The 22,266-nt window shown below is 28.1% G+C and overlaps 1 protein-coding gene across 6 annotated transcripts in view; it reads left to right on the top strand.

Moving 5' to 3' along the window:
* LOC142325825 (stress-activated protein kinase JNK) overlaps positions 1-21,938 on the top strand; it is a 526,820-nt gene extending 504,882 nt beyond the window's left edge. For 5 of the 6 annotated variants that reach the window (XM_075367879.1, XM_075367996.1, XM_075367906.1 and 2 more), the window contains 3 exons: positions 3,201-3,359; positions 8,753-8,877; positions 18,291-21,938. In XM_075367879.1, coding sequence (XP_075223994.1) covers positions 3,201-3,359; positions 8,753-8,877; positions 18,291-18,470 — 464 coding nt within the window. In that variant the 3' untranslated portion in view covers positions 18,471-21,938. Of the gene's footprint in view, positions 1-3,200; positions 3,360-4,519; positions 4,695-8,752; positions 8,878-18,290 lie in introns of those variants that run through there. The other variant, XM_075368250.1, reaches the window with a different exon arrangement.
* The last annotated feature ends 328 nt before the right edge of the window (positions 21,939-22,266 follow it).

The following is a 22,266-nucleotide window of genomic DNA, read 5'->3' as shown; positions in this document are numbered from 1 at the left end:
TTTATAAATTTTAAATTATTATTTCCTCTTGTATTAATTTTCTTTTTAAATATGTACTAGTTGTTTATTTTGAAATAGTAAGTGTCTGAAGATTTAACAGCATGGGGAGGAGGACAAAAATGTACAGATAATTTGAAGAATTAAGGAAATTAAGATGGTAAACACTCAAAAGGATATTGAGAGAAATTAAAAGAAGAGAGGAATGGTACTCCTAAATTGATCAATCATGCCCCTACAGTGGGCCATTCGAAAAAAAATTGTATTCAATCAAATCTGAATACAGCTCCTCTTTCTTAGAAATAATAAAAATCTACATACACAACATTCTTTTGATGATTACATTTTCCAGATCAATAATCTAATTTTTAGTGATAAATACCTTAAGTGTTCCCTCATTTAAAATGTATTGTCAGGTAACATTATTATTGCACATTATGTCTATATACCTGGTCATTAATATTGTATCTTTGTAACAAGAACTTCTAAGTAAAAATTTTTTGGTGTGGAGCTTTGTGTTTATATACCTTGTTTTTAATAAAAACCTCCCAAAGCTTTGACTGATCCTAGAACTAAAGAAAGAAACCTGTTAGAATCAAGAGAGTTTGGTGAATGAATATGTCTTGTAATTTCTCATTTCTGATTTCATATTCTCTTTGATTTTATAATGAATGGTTCAGTTCAATTTTGTCTCTTTCCCTTGCATGTCTAGTAAGTCTTTCAAATAACAATAGAAATAATATTTTAAAAGCATCAATACAAGGTCTATTCAGAAAATAGCACTGAATATTTTTAATTACACGCCAACAGAGATATTTAGTAACATGCGATTGGCAGCATTGTGTTCCGCATAACCTCCTCTGTAACTGCATGTTCTTGGATTGTAGATATCTCGTTTAGTTTTCGTATTATTGTTATTTGAATGCAAAGTTAAAGAGGAGGTTATGCGGAGCACAATGCTATTAACCACATGTTACTAAATATCTCCATTGGCGTGCAACAAAGAATATTCGGTTATTTTCTGAACAGATGTCGTACTACTTATTGTTAAGATTTTAAAATTTCTTCTTTGTAACATCCTACAGCTGAAGTTCTAAATCAATCCCATTTAATTAAACTTAACTTCTAGTAAAAAAATTAATTACAAGAATTATAAAATTCCTAAAATAAAGTAATTCAAAGAAGCAATCATAGCACAAATGGTGATTTTAAAAAGCTTCTGGAAGTGTAAGAGATGATAGCAGTTAAATTAAAAATCTCATAACATTGTCATATATATGTAAATCATGTGGTTGAATATGGTTTTATTTCTTTGTACTTAGTCGTACCTGACCTTAGAAATAAAATGTGTCACTTCATTCAAGATTCATTAACAGTTGTAAAAAAAAATTAAATACATAAGTTGTTCTCTATTATTATTTCTTTGAAATAAACTGTTATTCAAGACCTTTTACTTTTTAAAACTTGTGACATAAAATTCTGTATGTACCACAGGCATTAATATTTATACCTCATGCATTTGTCATACACATATCCTCATTTTATAGAATTATTAAAACATTACTACTAGGTTGAAAATATTAAAGGTGTTATGGTACCTCCTGAAAGTGTGTTATTTCTTCATAAAATTTATATAAATAAATTCGTTCTTGCTAGTTACTGTGTAGTTCATATCAGCTCACTATTGTTCAGAACAATAAAGCTGTTGATTAAAAGAAATATATTGATATTATAAATTTAGTGAAATGTACTACAATTAAATATAGTGATTTAGTGATACTTCGTAACAGTTTAGAACCTGATAGTCATGTATCTGCCATGTTCATCTGGAATTTCTGAGGGAGTGGTATTGAAAATGTCACTCCCTCAGTTGAGAAATGCTCAAGAAATTGAGCATTGTGAAGTAAGGATAAATGCCAACATCTAAAAACTTTTACAGTTCACTGTTTCCTGTCAATTATCAGCATTAAAAGTGTTATACGTGGTTTCATTATATGTTTATGACAATTTATTACTGAGAAAAAAGTTCTATCTACCACATATGTGCTATAGAAATAATCATTAATGTTTTCTTCTGTTTGTGGTGGGAAATGTACACGTTTTGTATAGATTTAGAAATATATATATACATACTGATACAGATAATATCAGTAAGTGTATATGTATACTGATACAATTTCACTTCAGATACTTGTAATGATTGAAGTATTCACATTTTTGGATTCTGTGATGACTTAAATCTCTATTAAATTTTTCATTTGTTCATCTGATAAAGAAGTAACAAAATCTGATTTTGAATTTGAAAAGCTTCTTTATAAGTGTTTTTATAATTCTTTTTTATCATTTAATTGAAGTATGAATATTAATCTGCAGATTATAATAAATAATATGTATTAAATGAAATATAAACCACTAAAACACAGTAAATAGATAGGTTAAACTTATCTTATTAATTCCAAGAATCGATTTTCTTGGGTTCCTCCCAACCCTTCAGTTGTTAATAAACTAAATTGTATAATTATATTAAAACATATTTATTTATGATTTGTTAATTTGTCAAAATTGTTTTTTGAACATTTGAAATCTATTGTGGATTAGTTCATAAATTCTGCTGTCCAGTTCTGGAATTACATAATATTTAAAATGTTCTATTTTCCTTTATAAAAAATATTACATCATTCCAGTACTGGATAGCAGAACTTGTGAATTAGTCCATAATAAATTTCAAAATCAAGTTTTGATGTAATATAGTAAGTTTAACTCACTGTGTTTTGATAATTTTTATTTCATTTAATATTAAATTTTATTAACATAGTGGCCAATATGTTAATAAATTATTTGAATTTAAAAAAAAAAAATTATATATAATACCTTTACACATAAGAGGATTTGCATCAGTAATTCATCTCTTATTACTGTTTAAGTAGAAAACACATTGTAATTTCTGGAATTAGCTGGAAAAAAGCTTCTGGAAGAAGCTTTTTGTTTATTATGTGTGTCTCATTTAAAATAACATTATAACACTCTTACAGCTAAAATATTGTTAAAATTGTATTTTGTTTTGATTATATGTATGTCTGATATAAAAATTGTTTATTTCTGTATTTTAAATTATCTTAATCATGTTTTCATTTTACATTTATAAAGTGAAATTGTTTAAGAGGTATATTTATTACAAAATTTTGTTTTTTTATTCCCTTTAGAACAACTAGGAACACCGTCACCAGATTTCATGATGAGACTGCAGCCAACAGTTAGAAACTATGTCGAAAATCGTCCTCGCTATCAGGGTTTTCCCTTTGATAGGCTCTTTCCAGATGTTCTTTTTCCTTCTGACTCATCTGAGCACAACAAACTTAAAGGTATTAGCTAAACAATTCGAGTAGATATTAGGTATGGATTTTTAACTGCAATCAATAAAGAAGTAGATTCTCTATGTGATCCATGTTTTATTTATCTATTTATGTTCATAGTATGGTCAAAATAGCAATGGTTATAACTTAAATGGAAATATTTTTTAAACAAATTATATGGTCTAAACAGTTTGGAAAGAATTTTTTTTTCATTGCTTACTGTTAGATTATTATTGTGTGATCTAGAGCTAGAGCCTTATATCACTCTGGTTTTCAAAGTATTGTGAGAATTCAAGAAATTAGTTGGAAAATGTGAGGTAAAAAAAAAATATATTTATCCTAGTGTTCTGTATTTTTAGCCATGAGTGTTATTTTTTTCTTATTTTAACAGTACATCCATATTTCCAGGGTTTGCATTTTTGTCAACAGCATTTTTCCATATGGGTGCATTTTTTGTAGGAGTATCTAAAGCGTAATCAAAAAATGTATTTTAAAAACAATAGTAAAATTAAAAACATTAAAAATTGAAAAATTACTTTTTAAACTATTCTTTGAATTTTAAAGTTATCAGCAAATTAAAAAAACTATCAAGTAATTTCTAATCATAATTTGGTGCCAACATTGTCATTCGGCACGAAAAAGTTAAAATTTTAAGAAAAATTTTTAAATTGCTATTTTTCAAATTGGTTTTTTTTATATTTTAAGTTTATTTTACATTCTGAATTAATTGAAAAAATTCTTTTTTTTTCTTTAGACTATCAGCTTAAAACCCAGTAATTTTATTAACCCAGAATTTTTTTATTGCTAATAATCCTTTATTAATTTCTGTTATTCCTTTACTCTTAACATTTCTTGAATGTGTATTCCTTCAAAGGAAGTCTCTTTCTAAGTGTAGCCATTTAAAATTGTTAAACATTGAAATGAATACTCTTTAGAACTTCTTTTACTCTTTATAGTGATTCAATATACTTGGTATGCCCTGCATTTCCATGGAGCTCTCAGTTTTCTCCATGGATTCTCTTTCTTTCTTATATCTACTTTGTAATTTTTAGGACTTCATTCTCTAACTGTACTTCCCATTTCCCAAATTTTGTCTATACAATTTTCTTTCTAAAATATCTAATGAATTTATCTGAGCTTTTTCTATATCTTTTTTGACTTGATTCCAGGGGATGGTTTTCAGTCGTTCTATATGAGTAAGAATTTTGTGGGTGAGCCTTTTTCTTGGAACTCTATGGATGTGTCCATAAAATTGTAATCTTCTTCTTTGGATATCTGCTGCAAGATTGGATTGGATAATTTTTTTATTGTTCTCTGCGATTTCAGTCTGTACCCATCTTCTATTTTCGAGTTGAGAATTTTTCTCTTAATTTTACGCTCTTTCAAGATGTTTTCTAGGTCACTTTTTCTGAGAAGTGTGAGAGTTTTGCTGGTGTACAGAGCTTCAAGCTTGATTACCATTTTGGTACAGTATATATATAATACTGTATATAGTAGTTGGTACTGTATATATTATATTTATAATTAGTATAGTTATTTTAGACAATTCACATGTTTATTTAATTTTGTCCAAAGCTAAACTTTTTTCTTGAGCTGTTTTATCCATTCTTTAATTGTTTGTAATTTGAGTATGAGGTGTGTTAAAAGAAAAGGCCAAACTTTTGTAATAAAAACATTATTAATGTATTTACAACTTTATATAAGCTTCTCCTGTTCAAAATAGTTACCGTTGCTATGCTGGTAGTATTTGGCTACCAACATTTCTTCCATTTTTTGAGTATTTCTTGGAACAGTATTGGAGTGTTTCTTGTTTGGTGATGGCGCACAGTTGTATCAATTTTCTTCATTCTCATTTATGATATGAAAATTACATCCTTTCAGCTCATACCTTCAGTTTGGAAAATAAGTAAAGTGCTGCTGTAACCAAATCTGAAGAGTAAAATGTGTGAAGTACAATAGTTCTCTTGCATTTTGCCAGAGAGTAGCAAATAAGAAGTGATGCTGAAGTGGCATATTACCATGATGCAATATCCAATTCCAATTTTCCCACAGCTTAGGTCACGTTCTGTGTACAGTGTCTCTCAAATGCTGTAAAACTTTGATGAAGAGCTCCTTGTTTACTGTCTGACCGCGTGGAACAAATTCATAATGGTCTAAACCTTTCCAGTAAAAAAAAAATAACACCAGCATCACTTCACGATATCACTGACTCATGTTGGTTTTTATTGGTCAACGCATATGTCATTCCTGTAATTCTTTTTTTCCGTTTACTGTGATCATTATGTCTTGGTTTCCATATTGTAGTTGTAAATCTAAGCTTTATCTCCTGTTATAATATTTTTCAAATTGTTTTAATTGGCATCGACACAGTCAAAGTCTTGACTGATATTAACATGATTCTTTTCCTGATCATTGGTCAGAAGATGAGACATGAATTTTATAGAGATCCAATGCATGTTAAAATTGCATCATTATTGTACACAGATGTCAATTTCCTCAGTAATCTCATGGACAGTTACGTGATCTTAATTAACTGTAGCATGAACTGCATCAATGATATCTTCATTTATTGAGACGGTCATCAGGTCTAAGATCTTTATCAGCCCCTCTTTAAAACCAGTCCTCTTAAAATCCTCTTTAAAATCAGTCCTTTTTAAGATGTTTAAACCATTTATTGCTCTGTGATCTGCTCATACAGTCTTCTCCAAATCATTGCTAAAGTATTTTAAATGTCTATATTAATGTTTTAAAAATTTAAAACAAAATCCAATTCATTGTTTTTCAAGATCTTTCATTTTCATTTTGTTAAAAATCCAACAAGATGTTGGTACATATTTTTACTGTAATTTTTTTAGCTCAAAAACTAATAATGATAGTGTTATATATCAAATGGTGTGGTGTTTTTGAAAATTGCCACTAGCCAGCACCACTTATTAGAAGACACTGTACATTGGTTGATATGCTATTACAAAAGTTTGGTCTTTTTTTAGCGTACCTTGTATATCAATATTATCTTCTGTAAAATGCAATTTCAGCTGTTAAATAAACTTACAGCCTTTTCTTAAATAGTTAAAAAATTGATATGAACATGTTCCGAGCCTTTCTTCAGTACATGTAGATCATTCCTAATGCTCTTCAATGCACTAAATATCATTCCATATGTCCAGTCACTTGTCCTTGTTTTTTAGAATTAACCATTAATGAAATACAATTGAACCTCTATGTAACAAAATCGAGAATCCTGGGAAAAAATTTGTTATTTATTTTAATTGTATAATTATAATTTTATAATAGATATTTTTGTTAAATAGAGGTTCGACTGTATTAATTTTTTAATTATTACAAAACACTAAAAGGCTCTTCCATTTTGACATTGTGTATAGCACACTAAAGAAACAGTACAGTACAGTACTGTATAACGCAAGTAATGTAATCCAGTTGAGACCAACTGAAGTAATCCCAGAAAAATTTATTGCTGAACTGTGGTGTATGCACTAAACAATAGAGGGAGTATGTGTTAAATGTTTTCTAAGAATTTTATTTGTAATGTCTGCATATTGTAGATAAATTACTTAAACTTTGCACAGTAATTTTAGTGCTCTGCAGGAAATTCTGCTCTTTAATGTACAGACAGAATAATGTAACTGCAGAAACTGTAAATCTTTTGTTAGAATTTTATTGTTAATGGGTTATAAAAAAATCTTGGGAATTTTCGCTTTACCAGTTTATTAAAAATAACTGGTCATTCGTGACTGTTGTTAAGAATACTTTGTTGTTTGTATTCAGGTACAAAAATCAAAATAAGGACTTATCTTAAAATCACAGAAATGTCTAAAATACTAAATTTAATGTCATTATTTAAAAAAATACATATTTCGTAACAATTACTGTACATTACTACATACTGAATTATGTTAATATGTAGTATGTCACCATTTTGTTATACAGAGGTGTGAATATGGTAAATAGAGGTAAATTTATACATAGTTTTATTAAAATGTCACGGTGCAGTAAAAAATTTGTCAAATCAAGGTTTTTGTAATATAGAGGTTCAACTGAATTATCAAAATTTTGAACATTATGTCTTATTTTTATGTGTCTTTTAAAATAGAAATTATCAGTAAGCTAAGATCCACCCAGTAGATGCTGAAGTTGTCATGAAGTTGTACATTCATGAATGAGTCAAAAAAATAAATGATTATAAATTAGAAAAATCTTTAAAATTTTGTCTGTTCAAAGAATTTGTAAACATGTTGATTGTTCAATGAATGAAAATATCATGTGATTAATAAACAGATTCAGTTCACCATGTAAAAGAAGATTTTTAAGTCATCAGGATAATACTCACCAAAAATAAGTCGCTACTATTTATCTTTGTATGTGGAAATTGAGTATGTATATGAATCAAAAAATCAAAATTATATGAATAAAAACCAAAAGATAAGATTTTAATTCTGATTAATGCTCTTCCTTTATAGTTTCCTAATATAACAAATTTTAAAAATTGCACTATTCCTTTTTTTTATTTTTAACTTACCTTAGTATTATTGCAGCAGATTATGTAATAATAGTGAACAATTTTATGTTCAGAGAACTAAAAACCCATTATTTTTGACATATGTTTTACTAGTAGTATAAAAACATCTAAAATGTCTTCAAATTGCCCTTCAGAAAGTGCATACATTCTATTTCTCAAAAATAACTGATGAACTGAGCTAAAATGTATGTTTCAGCACTTACAACTGTATTTTCCTTAGTTAATTCTGATTTACTTGCACAAAAAGCAGATAGTTTTCCCTCTCATAAATATTGAAGTAAAAATATCATATTTTATACTATTATGTACTTTCCAATTGTACAAAATGCACAACTTTTGTTTATTCATATTTTCAATCTAATTTGTTTTTTATTAAAAGTTTTAAATAGTTTAATAAAAAAAAAATGCTTTTGTTTTGCATAAAATGTATTAAATACATGTTATAAACAGTTCATATAATTTTCATAAAATAAAAATGAAAATTTAGCCTGTTCCGATTAATGGTCATTTCTTAAAATTTTACTGCTGTGTAAGAACAGTAGGCATATTGTTTTTTTTTTCATTCCATAATAAATCTATTATTAATATAAAAAGTAAATACATAAATTTTTCATTTAAGTTTAACTTAGTAAAAAGAAAATGATTACATATATCAATTTCTTTATAATTTGTGTGTGTGTGTGTGTGTGTGTATTTATTGCCTTAAAGATTGATTTTCTGATATCACTAGTCTGAAGTATGATGATGTTCACATATATTTAAATTTGTGTTAGTTTAAAATATTAATTGCAATATGGTAGAAAAAAGAGTTGTGTATATATTCAGCTTTGTTTTATACTGTTAATTCTTTATTTTACTTATGTAGCAAGTCAAGCAAGAGATCTACTCTCTAAGATGTTAGTCATTGATCCTGAGAGGAGGATATCAGTAGATGATGCACTTATGCACTCATACATTAATGTTTGGTACGACGAAGGAGAAGTAAATGCTGTAAGTACTAGTCATTTGAAAAATTTATAAAACCTATATTTCCTCTAAAAACAAATTACAGAAATGTCCATAGGGTGTAAAAATAATAGTTAACAAAATTTGCTTTCATAAAACAAAATATATTAGTATAATTTTAATATTTCTTTAGGTTACCAATTAAGTATACTTTAAGTATTAGGTTTGGATGTAATCCATTTAAATTTTAATATTCTTTTTAATAGTCTCTTTTATGATCATATTTGTAAGTTTATTTGTGTTTTAAGCATTTACCAAACTTTGTTATATAATATTTAAAAAAGAGAACTTTCAATTGTCAGAAGTGCTTAAAATTGCATATTTTTCATATCTACTTACACCTACAGAAATATTAAATTTTGTTTTAATTGAAAAAGCCATTAAACTATTGCCCCTCCCTCTCCATTAATTAGTAATTTCTATGGGTATCCTTAAAATCACAATTCAAATTTAAAAATGGCAAGATATATATACACTCTCAATAGATATACTCTCAATAAAACAGTATTTTTCTATTTAAGTGGGTTAAACTTGGTTCATCCTGAGCTAACATAATTGAGAACTGACTAACTGCATCATTGGAACAGGTCACCTGCACGATTACCCAAAATGAAAAATGTGGCAAATTCTATTTCATAAACTTTACGATGGCAGCTGTTATATCTCTTTGTAAAGATAACAATTATCAGAAAATTTTTTTTTTTAAATTGAAATTTCAAAATTTTTTTAAGGCAAAATTTATTTAGATTAAATTTTGCTATTATAATTTTCTCATGAACATGACATTGATATGAGAATGATATTCTGAGCATGGAGGAAGAAGTGCCCCATGACAGATGAATTGGCACATTTTAGCCTAGGTTTGGCTATATGGCCTAAATTTGCATTGGGCTTGATGAAATCAAACTGTGAATTTCATTAAAAACTGAAAAGTTTTAATTATAGATATCAATATATTTAATTTATATGTGGATATTTATTTAATTACAGTCAATCTCACAAAAAAAAAGGTGACTTTAATGAGAAAATATTAATACAAAGCAAATACGGTCTTGAATCTTATTTATTTTTATTTTATTTGACAAAGAATAAAGTACTTTTCTTTAAAATACTTTTAGGTGATGAATTAGGCAATAAAAAAATTAACTTTAATTTAAAATAAACGTAGTCTGTAAGATTTTCTTAACATACAATATTTTTTCTTTGGTCTGTCCTTTCTGTTGACAGGTTCAAGTCATCCCTTTTGTTTTACCTATGTTTACCTTTATTTTGAACTTTTACTATAATTTCCATCATGAACTGTAATTCTTCCTTTGAAGTCGTACTTCTTACTCATGCAATAACTGAATTTATTATTCTCCTCCTATTTAAATACCTTATGCTTTCTCTGTTATTTTTTTACAATATATATTGTAAAATTTTGTTGATGTACAATATATCCAAGAAGTCCCTCTGTGCAAATAACATGTTACAGTTAAAGTCACGCCGTACTTGGTTCCTAAGAAATAATTTCTTTACCCTGTTCTTAAAAATGATTGGTATCCCTGCTCTTAAAGTCAGTCACACAGGATACTTTCTTGCTCTCTTGTTTCAGTTGCAAATCCACAGCCGATCTAGGCAGATGCCATCCATAAACAAACCATGGTTCCCAACACACCATGCTCTACATTGCATGATCATATTAAAAAAGATTATAATATGAAACCATTTCAACCAATTTTTGTGAGTGATTATTAGATGGTGACATGGAACAATATATTGCAATCTTCCATAATTTGTTAGTATGATTTCCAAATGCAGTGTCCCACACAAGAATATTGTTTTCTGATGAAAATGCAATTTATCACAGTTCAGAGAGAGGAATATAGTTTTCTGGACTAATGAGAATTCTCATTTTGCACATGAGTTGGAAAAGAATACACTACGTGTAATATCGGCCAGGATTACATTGCAATACTTGTGCAGACCATTTTTTCTTTTAATATGTGGACAGTGGCTCATATTCATAAATGTTGAAAATATAATTAATACCTCAACTTCAAAATAACTTAAAAGAAAGGTATCGTGGAAGTCCACAGCATTTATTTGACTAGGGCAGCATATCTCAAAAAATCATTTATTATAAACATTTTACTTACATTTATAAGCATACATGTAACGAAAATAAATTGAGTTAGTTACATTTGTTTTTCATTAAAAATTTTCTCTATACGTTGATCTATGTTAGAAACACAAAAGTAAATTGTTTTCAAGTGATAAAAGACAATTCTTATATTTAGTTTTTAGTGCAATCATAGACGAAAAACCTTGTCACCTTATCAAGATAAGACATGGTGAAAGGGATTAATTTTTCAATTCTTCTGTGACTCTCTCCATATTCACTTTGATGAATAAGGCAAAACATATCTAAATCTTTAGATGTGAATTGTAGTTTTATCAGCAGACATTTCGATGAGCTGGTCATGAATCTCAATTGGTAGCTTAGCAGCTGCAATAATGTTTTAACTAACTGGATTCATTCAGTTCATCTCTTCAAGAAATCATTATTTTTATCTTCCAGGAAATACTCTGCCGACTGAACTTTTAGCTCATGCCAGTGCATCTTCCTACTATCCAAACTGTGGTGAATAAATAGTGTGTGTCTTCAACATCCAAATTTTTAATTTTTCTGAATATAATCAGAAGTGATTGGAAACATATCAAAATTTTTGCTTTGAAGAAGAATGATCTACATATCAAGCTTCTTAATGAAAGCATGAACTCTGTCATTAATAAAATATTTTTATCACGTTTTTGTAAATTCCCATTCAGGTAGTTTAAATGTGAAAATCCATCAGCTAAATAAGCCAACAGCAACATACACTCATTATTCTGTAAAAACATTAAGAATAGAATTTGTTTTATCATAGAAAAATATTATTAATTCATCTTGCAATTGGAATAACCAGGTTAACATTTTCCCCCATGATAATCATCTTACTTTTGTATGGAAAAGATTTTTTCTTTTCATCCATTTTATCACATAATTTTGTGAACAGTGTATTCTGTAATGGTTGACTTACAATAAAATTAACCATTTTTGTAGCTTTACAAAGAATTTGTAAGGTTTTCTGGCATATTTTTTATGACAATAGCATATCTGTGAAGGAAGCAGTACATCTATTTTGCCCATGATGTAAGATGATCTTTTAATGTTTCCAGAAATCACATTCCCTTTCACATTGCCCTTATCACATTCATATTTCACAAAACATAAGAACTGAGAAATGTTTGTCACATCTGTTGATTCTTCAAATTGAATATTAAAAAATTCACTTGAACTCATTTGCTGAATTATTCGATGTCAACACCGGCAGCCATATCATTGATTCACCTTGATACTGTGTCATCAGAAAGAAAGCAGAATTTTTTTGTTTCTTCCTTGCTTATTAAAATGCTGACCATATCAATTGGAGTAGGCAATTTGAGGTTTTCTGCGATTGTATGGGGTTTAGACATTTTACCTTCTTTTAATGCTGTAAGATAAGATGCCTCAAGTGTACTTTTATCAGTGTGGTTTGATTTATGAGTAGAAGCTTGTTGATTTCTCGCAGAAATGTAATTTTCTTTCAAAAAATTCCAAGGGTTTGCTTTTATGATCTGGTTGTTTTGTTTCCAAGTGTCAAATTAATTTTGATGGCTTCATGCTTTCATTAGAGAGGACCTGGAAGCAAACAATGCACTGAGGCTATTCATCTAATGAGGTAAAACCATAACTTAAATAACTGTCGTACAATTTTGTCTTTTTACCAATCGATTCACTGGATGTAGATGGCTTACTTTGTTTTTCACAGATTTATTCATTTTGCATAAAAACCTAATTGAAAAAAAGAAACAGTTGCATCATTTGACCGCACAGTAAAAAACCAAAAACTATGCCTTTAAAAACTTAAATAAAAACACAGACACATGCTTCACACTCAAAACTAAACTGATATTCTGCAATCCCTTATGCCTCTTTTATACTGCTGGGAGCATGATGTATTCAAACATATCATATGCATGTTTGAACATGACACTTTTGGTGAATATTATGCTAACAGACCAAATTATAAGGAGCTTTGACATACACATCAAGTTGGAACCCGTAAATTGCTCATCACTATCAACACTGCTAAATAGTTTTAACTAGGTTTCATTGGGTTGGGATTGAGGATCACGAAATATTCATTATATATATATATTTTTTTTTTTTTTGGGGTCGTGGAGCTAAAAAGGTTAGGAATCACTGATATAGGAGTATGGGGTTTTCATGGACATAGTTTACCTTCTCTCTCTCACTCTTCCAATATATTAAAATAAACAGAATATAAACTAGTAAAAATTACAGTGTGTGATTTTGAAACTACAATTAAGGTGTATAGTACCGCAATACCAAACTATCAACTTCATGAAAACCAATATTATCGAAGGAATTAATTCCTAAGGCAGTTTAAAGTTACATTACTAACTCTCAATCATAATACCTCATAATATGATAGGAGGAATAAATAATCCATATTAATGAGCTGTTTGCTACGAGCTGCTGTTTCTCATAATGCTGGTTAATAATTTTTTTGTGAGTTGTACAACCTATCAACTACACAATTGGATGAAAATTTAATCTCATTTTTATAAACAAATATCATTTCATGTGTGACATAACAGTGATTATTTTTCATCAGTATAGACATTTTCTTACCCAACCTATCAAAAGAAGTATACCAGTTTTTCTGTTAACGTGTAAAATGGTTAGTAACTAACTGCAAAGGGATTGGTTGAAGATGCATAAATCTTGTAAAAAATGAGAAAATATCATTTATAGGCAGTTAATTATATATATTAATTTTTTTTACTTGTTTCACTAAATTTTAAAGTCAAAGGATGTTAAAAGTTGACAGAGTACTTTTTTCAATTTTTCTTCGGTTTTCTTGGAAAATATTTCATTAATGAAATGAAAATACAGTGGCTAAAAGAAAACCAATTAGATAAAATAAGATCACTACAATTTTTTACTGTTATTGTGAAACAAGTTATAGACTTAAAGTAAATTGATGAGACCAGTATGGCGTTGCGTTTGAATGTCTTTTAAGTGCTGACACAAACACATTCTCGCAAGTTCTAGAACTGTTTAAATAGTGATATGAATTAAAGTTAAGTTAGTTGACATGTAATATTCATAGCTTGATATTTCACTTCATAAATCTATTAAAAAAAAACTAAATAATTTTTCCTTTAATTTGTTCTTGAGAGAAAATGTTAACATCAGGCTGCTTAATCTTGTCATTATAGAGGGATTTATCATTTTATAGAGTATCATTGTACCAGGAGTAGGGTAATTAACATCAAATAATTAGACATTTTCTAGAAGTGAAAAAAGATTCACTTTAAAAAGGTTATCATAATAATTAGTTTTTTTTGTAGTGTGTTTCATTGTGTTAATAAAATGTTACTTTTTTCCGTAAAGTAATCACTTTCAATATATGTACAATGTTTTGTTAACATTTTTATATTTTTTGGGTGCATCAGATTCAGCAACATTCATATAACATTCATCTCTCACTAGTTTATTTGAACTTGAAAAAAAGATTATGTAGATACTTATCGCCATGACTGTTTGTCTTATTTCTAGTCCTCCTGTAAAATCATTTGTAATCTTGTTAGTTTCCCTCCCTTCCTTTGTGTTTCTCCAGCTAAGGAACAATTAATACTTAGCATTGTGTTAATTTCTTCAAGAATTCCCATTCCTAGGTAGAGGAACATATGGATCATAGGTGATTTTAATAGCCAGAGTAAGTGTAACACATATAGTTGTGAAAGTGTAGTTGAATGTGATGCAATTAAAAAACGTTTATGAGCTAAAGTTATAGTCATTGTATGTGATATAATTTAATCATTTTATAGTTGGTGTTTACCTAAAAAGAATAAAAATAGTAATAATAATTCTTGCAGTTTTATTTAAACATATTTGCAATAAAAAAAAATTATAAGCAAATAAATCATGCATGTGTATTATAATGTAGAAAATCAGCCTTTTATCTTTTGTAAAAATTAAAGGTAATTTTAAGTATTTTTCCTCGTATTAGTTTTTTGAAAGTATGTCGCTTTGACTTGTAAGACAAAAAATCTCAATTTTATATAGTTTTAATTTTATTAATATTGAATTCTTAAAAAAAAATCTATACAAGTATTCAACAGAGATTATAAAAGAACAATCACTGGGAGTTTATCAAGAGTACAGAGAGTGTGAGATAATTACCATATAATTCTTTATGAAAACTGCATCATTTTGAGGGAGACATGCACACTCCCATTCATAGAGCCACAGCCAATTTTGTTTTTTCCACAATCTGGGTCACCTCACATCTTTTCTCAAGAGTCCCAAAACATTGTACTAAAAGTAAGAATTCACCATAACTCCAGCAGGAACAAGTTGTTGGTGAATAATGCTTTTGGAACACAACAAGCATCCATTCTGCTGCGCTACTAATCTGCTGTGCTTTTTTCGGTCTCAGTGATGACAATAACTCGTTTTGTCCAAATCATATTTGTAAACCTTTCTTTCATCTCCGATTATGACCCTAGAGATAAAAATAGTATCACCATTAGCCATGTTATGAAGTACGTGACACATTAGCACATTGCTGATTTTGTTCAAGTGACAATATTCGAGGAATAAATTGTACAGCAGTACAACACACATTTTAATCTTTACCAAGAAAAAGTTAAAATTTCTTGTCCGATCCCTTTTTAACCAATTCAGCTATGTCTCAACTTCAAGATCCTCATGGATGAATTCCCAAATTTTTTTCACATTTTGGGTGTTTTTCTTGTGGAAGGTTGCCTGAAACAATCATTATATTTTATCCATTTGAAACTATGACATCATTCAAAACATGTGTTCAACCTAATAAATCTTGTTTAAAAGCCTCACAAAGCATCCTCAAAGCTTCAGTAGCCAATTTACCAACCTTCACAGAAAATTTCATACAGACCCTTTGTTCAAATCTATTATTCATTGCATATGAGTAATAAGACAGTGTTATAAAATTGTACCTCTGGACTGAATAGATATGGTCAATATAGTGCCACAGGAAATGAATAAGAGCAGACTTGGAATTAATCAGTTTTAGTGTTCTGTACAGCACTGTCAGATTGCAGTAGTGTTGTTGCAGATATAGTCCAGGACACATTCCACTCATTTGTATTTATGTATATTAATTAAGAAGTCATGAACATTGTTAGAAAAGAAAAGTTGCTGATTGTTATATGGAGAAAAAGTTGCGACAGTAATACAGAAAAAGACGTTGGGTTGGTGAAAAAGAATAATTTTGGTTTTGTAGTATGAAATAAATCAATTTTTTTGTGCAAGAATTAACGTTAATCAATTATGTATTTTCCATTTTGTCAAATAACCTTTCCCCATCTTTCTGGTAACTTCATAACTATACACTCAGAACTTTTGGTCCTTATCAGCAAAAAACTGAGCCAAGTACAATTTCAGATCATTATCATTAGAAAGTTTTACCATTCAAAGATATTTTCAAATAAATGATAATTGATTGTGCAAGACCATGGCTATATGGTAGATGGATATCATTTTACAACTAAACTTCAATAATTTTCTATGAGTTACCACAGATGTGAATCTGTTACCACAGATTCTAGCTGTTTTTCTTTAGCCCACAAGGCTGGTCTAGTAGCTAACTTGTCTTTGCAAATCAGCTGATTTCAAAGTCAAAAGTTCTAAGGTTCAAATCCTAGTGAAGGCAATTACTTTTATACGGATTTGAATATTAGATCGCACATATCACTGTTCTTTGGTGGTTGGGTTTCAATTAACCACACATCTCAGGAATGGTTGACCTGAAACTGTACAAGAATACACTTCATTTATATTCATACATATCATCCTCATTCATCCTCTGAAGTAATATCTTACAGTGGTTCCAGAGGCTAAACAGAAAAAAGAGAGCTGTTTTTCTTTGATTTCTTCCTCTAGTTTCATTAGTTGTTGACAGTAAGCATCTGAATTGATTGTTTGGTTCCTTGGAAGCAGTACAAAATACAAACTTTGTAATTTCACCAGATTAACAGCATGATCTTTTTTGTTGCAATTCAGCGTTTGATGTGGCTTGTGCTGGTTCATCATGCTTGGACCATGATCATTTTCGATTGATGTTATTGTAGACAATCCCATTTTTCATCACCAGTAATGATTCTTTCAAAAAAGGGTCAGTTTCATTATGTTTAAAATGCATATATTGATTCATTGTGTTAAATGAATCTCTTTTAATTCATGTAGAACCCAAATATCAACCTTCTTAACAAGTCCAAGATATGATTTCATTTTCAGTTGTTGTGTATGATACATTTAACCTCACTGTAGTCTCTTTCATAATTATATGTCAATCCAATTCAGTTATGGCTTTAATTTGGTGTTCATCAACTTCAATAGGTACCCAGAATGCTGGTCAGACTGTAAAATCTTCAGAATGGAACTTCTTAAACCAGTTCTGACATATGCATTCTTTTAGACAACATAAACTTTACACACCTCTTTGTTAGCCTCAGCAACTTTCTTGCCTTTATAGAAATAAAAAGATAAAATATGTTGAAAATGTTCATTTTTGCACTCCATGTTAAAATTGATCATAAACTATCAGGTACAAACAAAATTATGCGCAATTTTCTTCTAAAGTATGCTAACGGTGACAGCTGTCAAACGCCAAAAGAAGGAAATCATAACATCGACAGAATTCCTTCAAAACAAATTTAAAGCTGTCTGTGAAAACCAAAGTTACTTATAAGCTTATACAAATGTGTTTGTTTATTGATTTCATTTTATTTTTTACCTCCAGTATATAGGATTATTGTCTGCTATAGCATTCAAACAAATATAGACTACAGTATAATATTTATTGTAATATTTTTGCTGTTTCAAATGATGAACTGACATTTATTATTGTTAATAATTTTTATTAAAATTAACATCCATATAAAATCTATCTTTGGAAAAATTTGCTAGCTACTTTTACTTTTCTGACAATTCTTTCGATTTTGAGAAAACTCATTATGCTCAAATTAAACAGAAAGGTTATTCTAACATAGATTAAAAATCGCAATTGTCATGAAATTTGTGATATGCTGAATATATAATCAATTGGAAAATATTCTTACAAAAAGCTTCACAAGCTCATCTGTGCAGTCACAGAATGATTAATCAAAAGAGTTGGAAATGGTATGCTCAGTTACAGAAATACTGATGTACTATATTCTCAAATAAAACTTACCTTTTACTACTTATTTCTTTGATAAATAATTACTTTTTTATCTGGTCTGAATAACAGTTACTGTTTATAATTATGTTTATTATTTAGCCTGCACCTGGTCCATATGATCATTCTGTTGATGAAAGGGAGCACACAGTTGAGCAGTGGAAGGAGTTAATATATCAAGAAGTGATGGAATATGAGGTCAGTCATAATGCAACTCTTGCACGGTCAAATGCAACTGCAAACAATGATGAATCTGAAAACCCACCCACCACTCGTCGGTAACTCCAACTACAACTTCAGCCCTCACTGCAGCCTCTCATACTGTTTGTTTGTTTTTTATTTTCGTCCTGTATTTGTAAGTTTTACAACATAACAATACAGTTAGTTATTTCTATATGTGGTTGCCCTGTTTATATATTCTGGTAACATATTGATGAGCAGTTTTTTTTTTCAGAACAATGATAGTGTTATATATGTGCAATCATTGTGTAAAATTATATAACCATAATTTTCCATAAACTGTTGTAATTAATTATTTATATTAGGTTTATTTTATTTATTATCTTTTATGTCTGTGTATGAAATATACATTTATAATTTTTCATTAACGTTAAACCATTAGATTGTATTTCTAATTAAAACTTAAACTGTTATTTGCGAATATTTGTGATCTGTTAACATTAAAAGAATAGTGGTTACATATATTTATGAAAATGTAGAACTGTATATTACTTTTTGAAAACATGCAGTTTATTATTATTATTATTTAAGTATTTCATGTTTTCATCGTTCACTATGTAAATTTAAAGGGAATATCTATATTATTTGATTATATTTTAAATATGAATAGAAAGAAAAGAAAGACTTAAAACAAATCTAGGACTTTTATTTTTTTCTTTGTTTTTATTTTCATACTATGTTTATTACTGGTGTCGATAACATTGAGAAATGTATTGTTAAACTTTTTTCTTTGATTATTAGATTTACATAAAACTCTTTTAATGAATAATATATAGATTTGTGTAATAAAAATTAGTTAGTATTTTGTTTGTTTTGTTTAGAAGATAAGTAGTCTGTAAATAGATGGTACACAATAACATAAAATATGAAAATAGTTTTCTAATTATAGCCCATATGATATTAGGTTTTGTTTCAGTTGTTCCTTAATTAGAGATATTCAGGTACAAATATCAAAGTATTTTTTGATATGTAAAGTATGTGTGAAAGAAAGTGTTGTGAATGAGTAATTGTGGATTGTATATCAACTATAACTATACAGTTGTAACATTTCTATGATGGACATATAATGAAGTACAGACAATTACTTTTTTAATATACCACTCCTTTTTTTAGGTTTTATTCTATTTTTATAATATGTGACCTAATGATAAAATTTATAACAAAACTAACTAATAAATTTTTTTTTCATAACAAATTCTCAACATTTATGAAATCGGTAACTCTTCTTACAGGACATACGTTTCATTTTTTTCATCTGAAAATATGTAGATTCAGTTATGAAATTATAAATTTTACTTTTAAATAAATATGTTTAAAACAGCAGTTTTAATTGCTGTTTTGTTAACTATTTTGGCATCGTAGAATAGTTTGATAACTTTTTCAGCTTTTGTCAACTACAGATGTTAGCGAATGAATTTTTTTTTTGTAATATTAATTTAAGTTATTAAAATTTGAGTCATGGTTTAATTATTTTCATCTGTTACAAAAAAAAATTATTATTGTATAACTTTGTAGCTCTTCCAAAGCTAATAATGGATGTATTTCATATGTTCCATTTTTACCAAAGACAGGTAGTGTGTGTGTGTGTGTATGTGTGTGTGCGCGTGCGCATGTGGTTTTGTATTTTTCTGATATTTAGTGCATATATTTGCAAATTTACATACATAGTAGTATTATTTCCCAATTTATTATAATTTTACATAATTAAATTTTATATCAAAATGTCAATATTTTACACTTTTTGATATGCTTGTGGTAATACTTTTGTCAAAATCATTGACTTAAGTAATAAATCTTATGTAATATTGTATGCGCATTATTTATTTAGAAAGGTTTTATAATGTCTAGTTGTTTTTTTAAGAAAAGTTTATGATTTTGAAAATTATTTTTACATTATTAATTTTGCAAACAATCCAGAAAGCGTTAATAAATTATTCAAACTTTATGTCCAGTAAGTATCACATTTTCTGTTTCAATATGAAAGTAAGTGTTTTTAGGGAACAAGAGTTATGATCATTAAACTTATATCATACCATGTGTTACTCAGGAAGCAGGTAGATGACTTCCAAGGCACTCAAAAAAAAAACACAATTAGAATTACTGAATTGTGTCCTTTATAATTTATGTAGTAATATGATATTCATTAGCAGTAAATTAAAAAAAAAAACAAAATCATTATTACTAATGATCTAAACTTAGTTAATGAGAAAGATGAAGATAAACATCAGTAGTAAGAATATTTTATTCTTAATATTTTATTTATTTTTGAATTATTTTATAAAATTTTGAATAATGTCTTATTTTATTGGATTGTTTTAATATATTATTTTACAGCTGCAACTCTTCATCAAATGTAAAGCTGTTATTAACTAAACATTTAAATGGTCTTTTATTGCAGTAGAAAACCAACCTATATTTTCTGTGGGATATGTAAAACAAACAGAAATTTGGTGCCCATATGCAAAATAATTGTGTTCTAAAATTTTTTAAGTTTTTTAGAATGGTAAAATATGCCCTAAGGCACACTTCCATAAATAAAATGGCAAAAAAAGTTGAAAGGAATTGTAAATAATAAAATGAGCCAATAATTCTGTGCTCTTAGTTGCAATATATTTATTATGAATTTTAAACATTGTCAAGGTTTATTATATTATATTACTATTTACAGAAATTATTCATAGTATATAATAGTGTAATTAGATATAGAGATTTCTACAGTTTTCCAAAGTGGTGATAACCTGTTTTATTTTAATATTATAATTTTCATCCAGATAACAAATTCATTTAAAATATTTAAAAACTAGTCATTAACTAATCATCATTAACTAACTGAATTTTTACTGGGCTGGCTAATTGTGTAAAATTATAAAAACTATTTAAAATGGTAAATAAAGCCAATAAATTAAAAGTACAGTATAGTAAGATGTTATTTTATGTGAATTGAAAATTAATCATTCTAAGTTGTAGGAGAGAAAGGTCCTGTAAGAAGCATATTTAAAAAATTAAAATACTTTATTTCTGGGAACTAACTGGAAGAAGTCCATTGTAAAATGTCAGTAAATAGTCTTGAGGAGGCTTCTGGTTGAGGTGGAAGGTACCCGTTAGAGGGGAGATTTAAATGATGTTTAGAAAAATAAAATCTGCCCATTCAGATGGTAGTATTACATTTTACTTTATGCCATAAAATCTTTTGTTTTATCATGATTTTATTATCTAGATATGTTATTCATTCTTCTTGACAACTTTCTTTGATTATCTGGTAAAAATATCTATTTATATATTTTTTTAATTGGTGCTTCCTTTGTAAGCCATTGCTTTTTAAAATAGAGTAAATTAACACTTTCATTATGAAATGATAAGTTTTTTTCTTTATTATTAAATACTGATGAAATTAAAAAAAACTTCTTTGGTAATCGTGAATGAAAAGTATAGCTTATGGAGCTGTAGTTGTACTTTACTCAGGTAGAAATGATCAATTGATCTATGCTAATTATTTTGTTGAGGGATAACTCTTATTGAGTGTACAGTTAGTAAAAATGTTTCTATAGTGCTTCCATGAAAAACTGTATGTTTCTTTCACTACATAAAGATTGCTCCAGTCGGTGCTATTATGTGATCACTGTAAAAGAGAGTGAAGTTTTATAAAATAAATTAAAGTTTATTAAAAAAAACCCATAGAATTTACATCATAACAGTTAGGAAAGAACAAGTTCTTTTGACATAGTTCTGGTAAGATACATGTAACTAGAGTTCTTGTTAATTTAGTTTCTGAAATACATCCAAAGTGAATATTTCAAACAACTGTTAAAAGCTATTATAATCATTGTAAATAGTAAAA

The sequence above is a fragment of the Lycorma delicatula genome, chromosome 1 (assembly GCF_047948215.1).
Source record: "Lycorma delicatula isolate Av1 chromosome 1, ASM4794821v1, whole genome shotgun sequence".
Classification (NCBI taxonomy): Eukaryota; Metazoa; Arthropoda; class Insecta; order Hemiptera; family Fulgoridae; genus Lycorma; species Lycorma delicatula.
The sequence above is the reverse complement of the archived record's forward strand: the minus strand, read 5'-3'. Positions and strand labels throughout refer to the sequence as shown.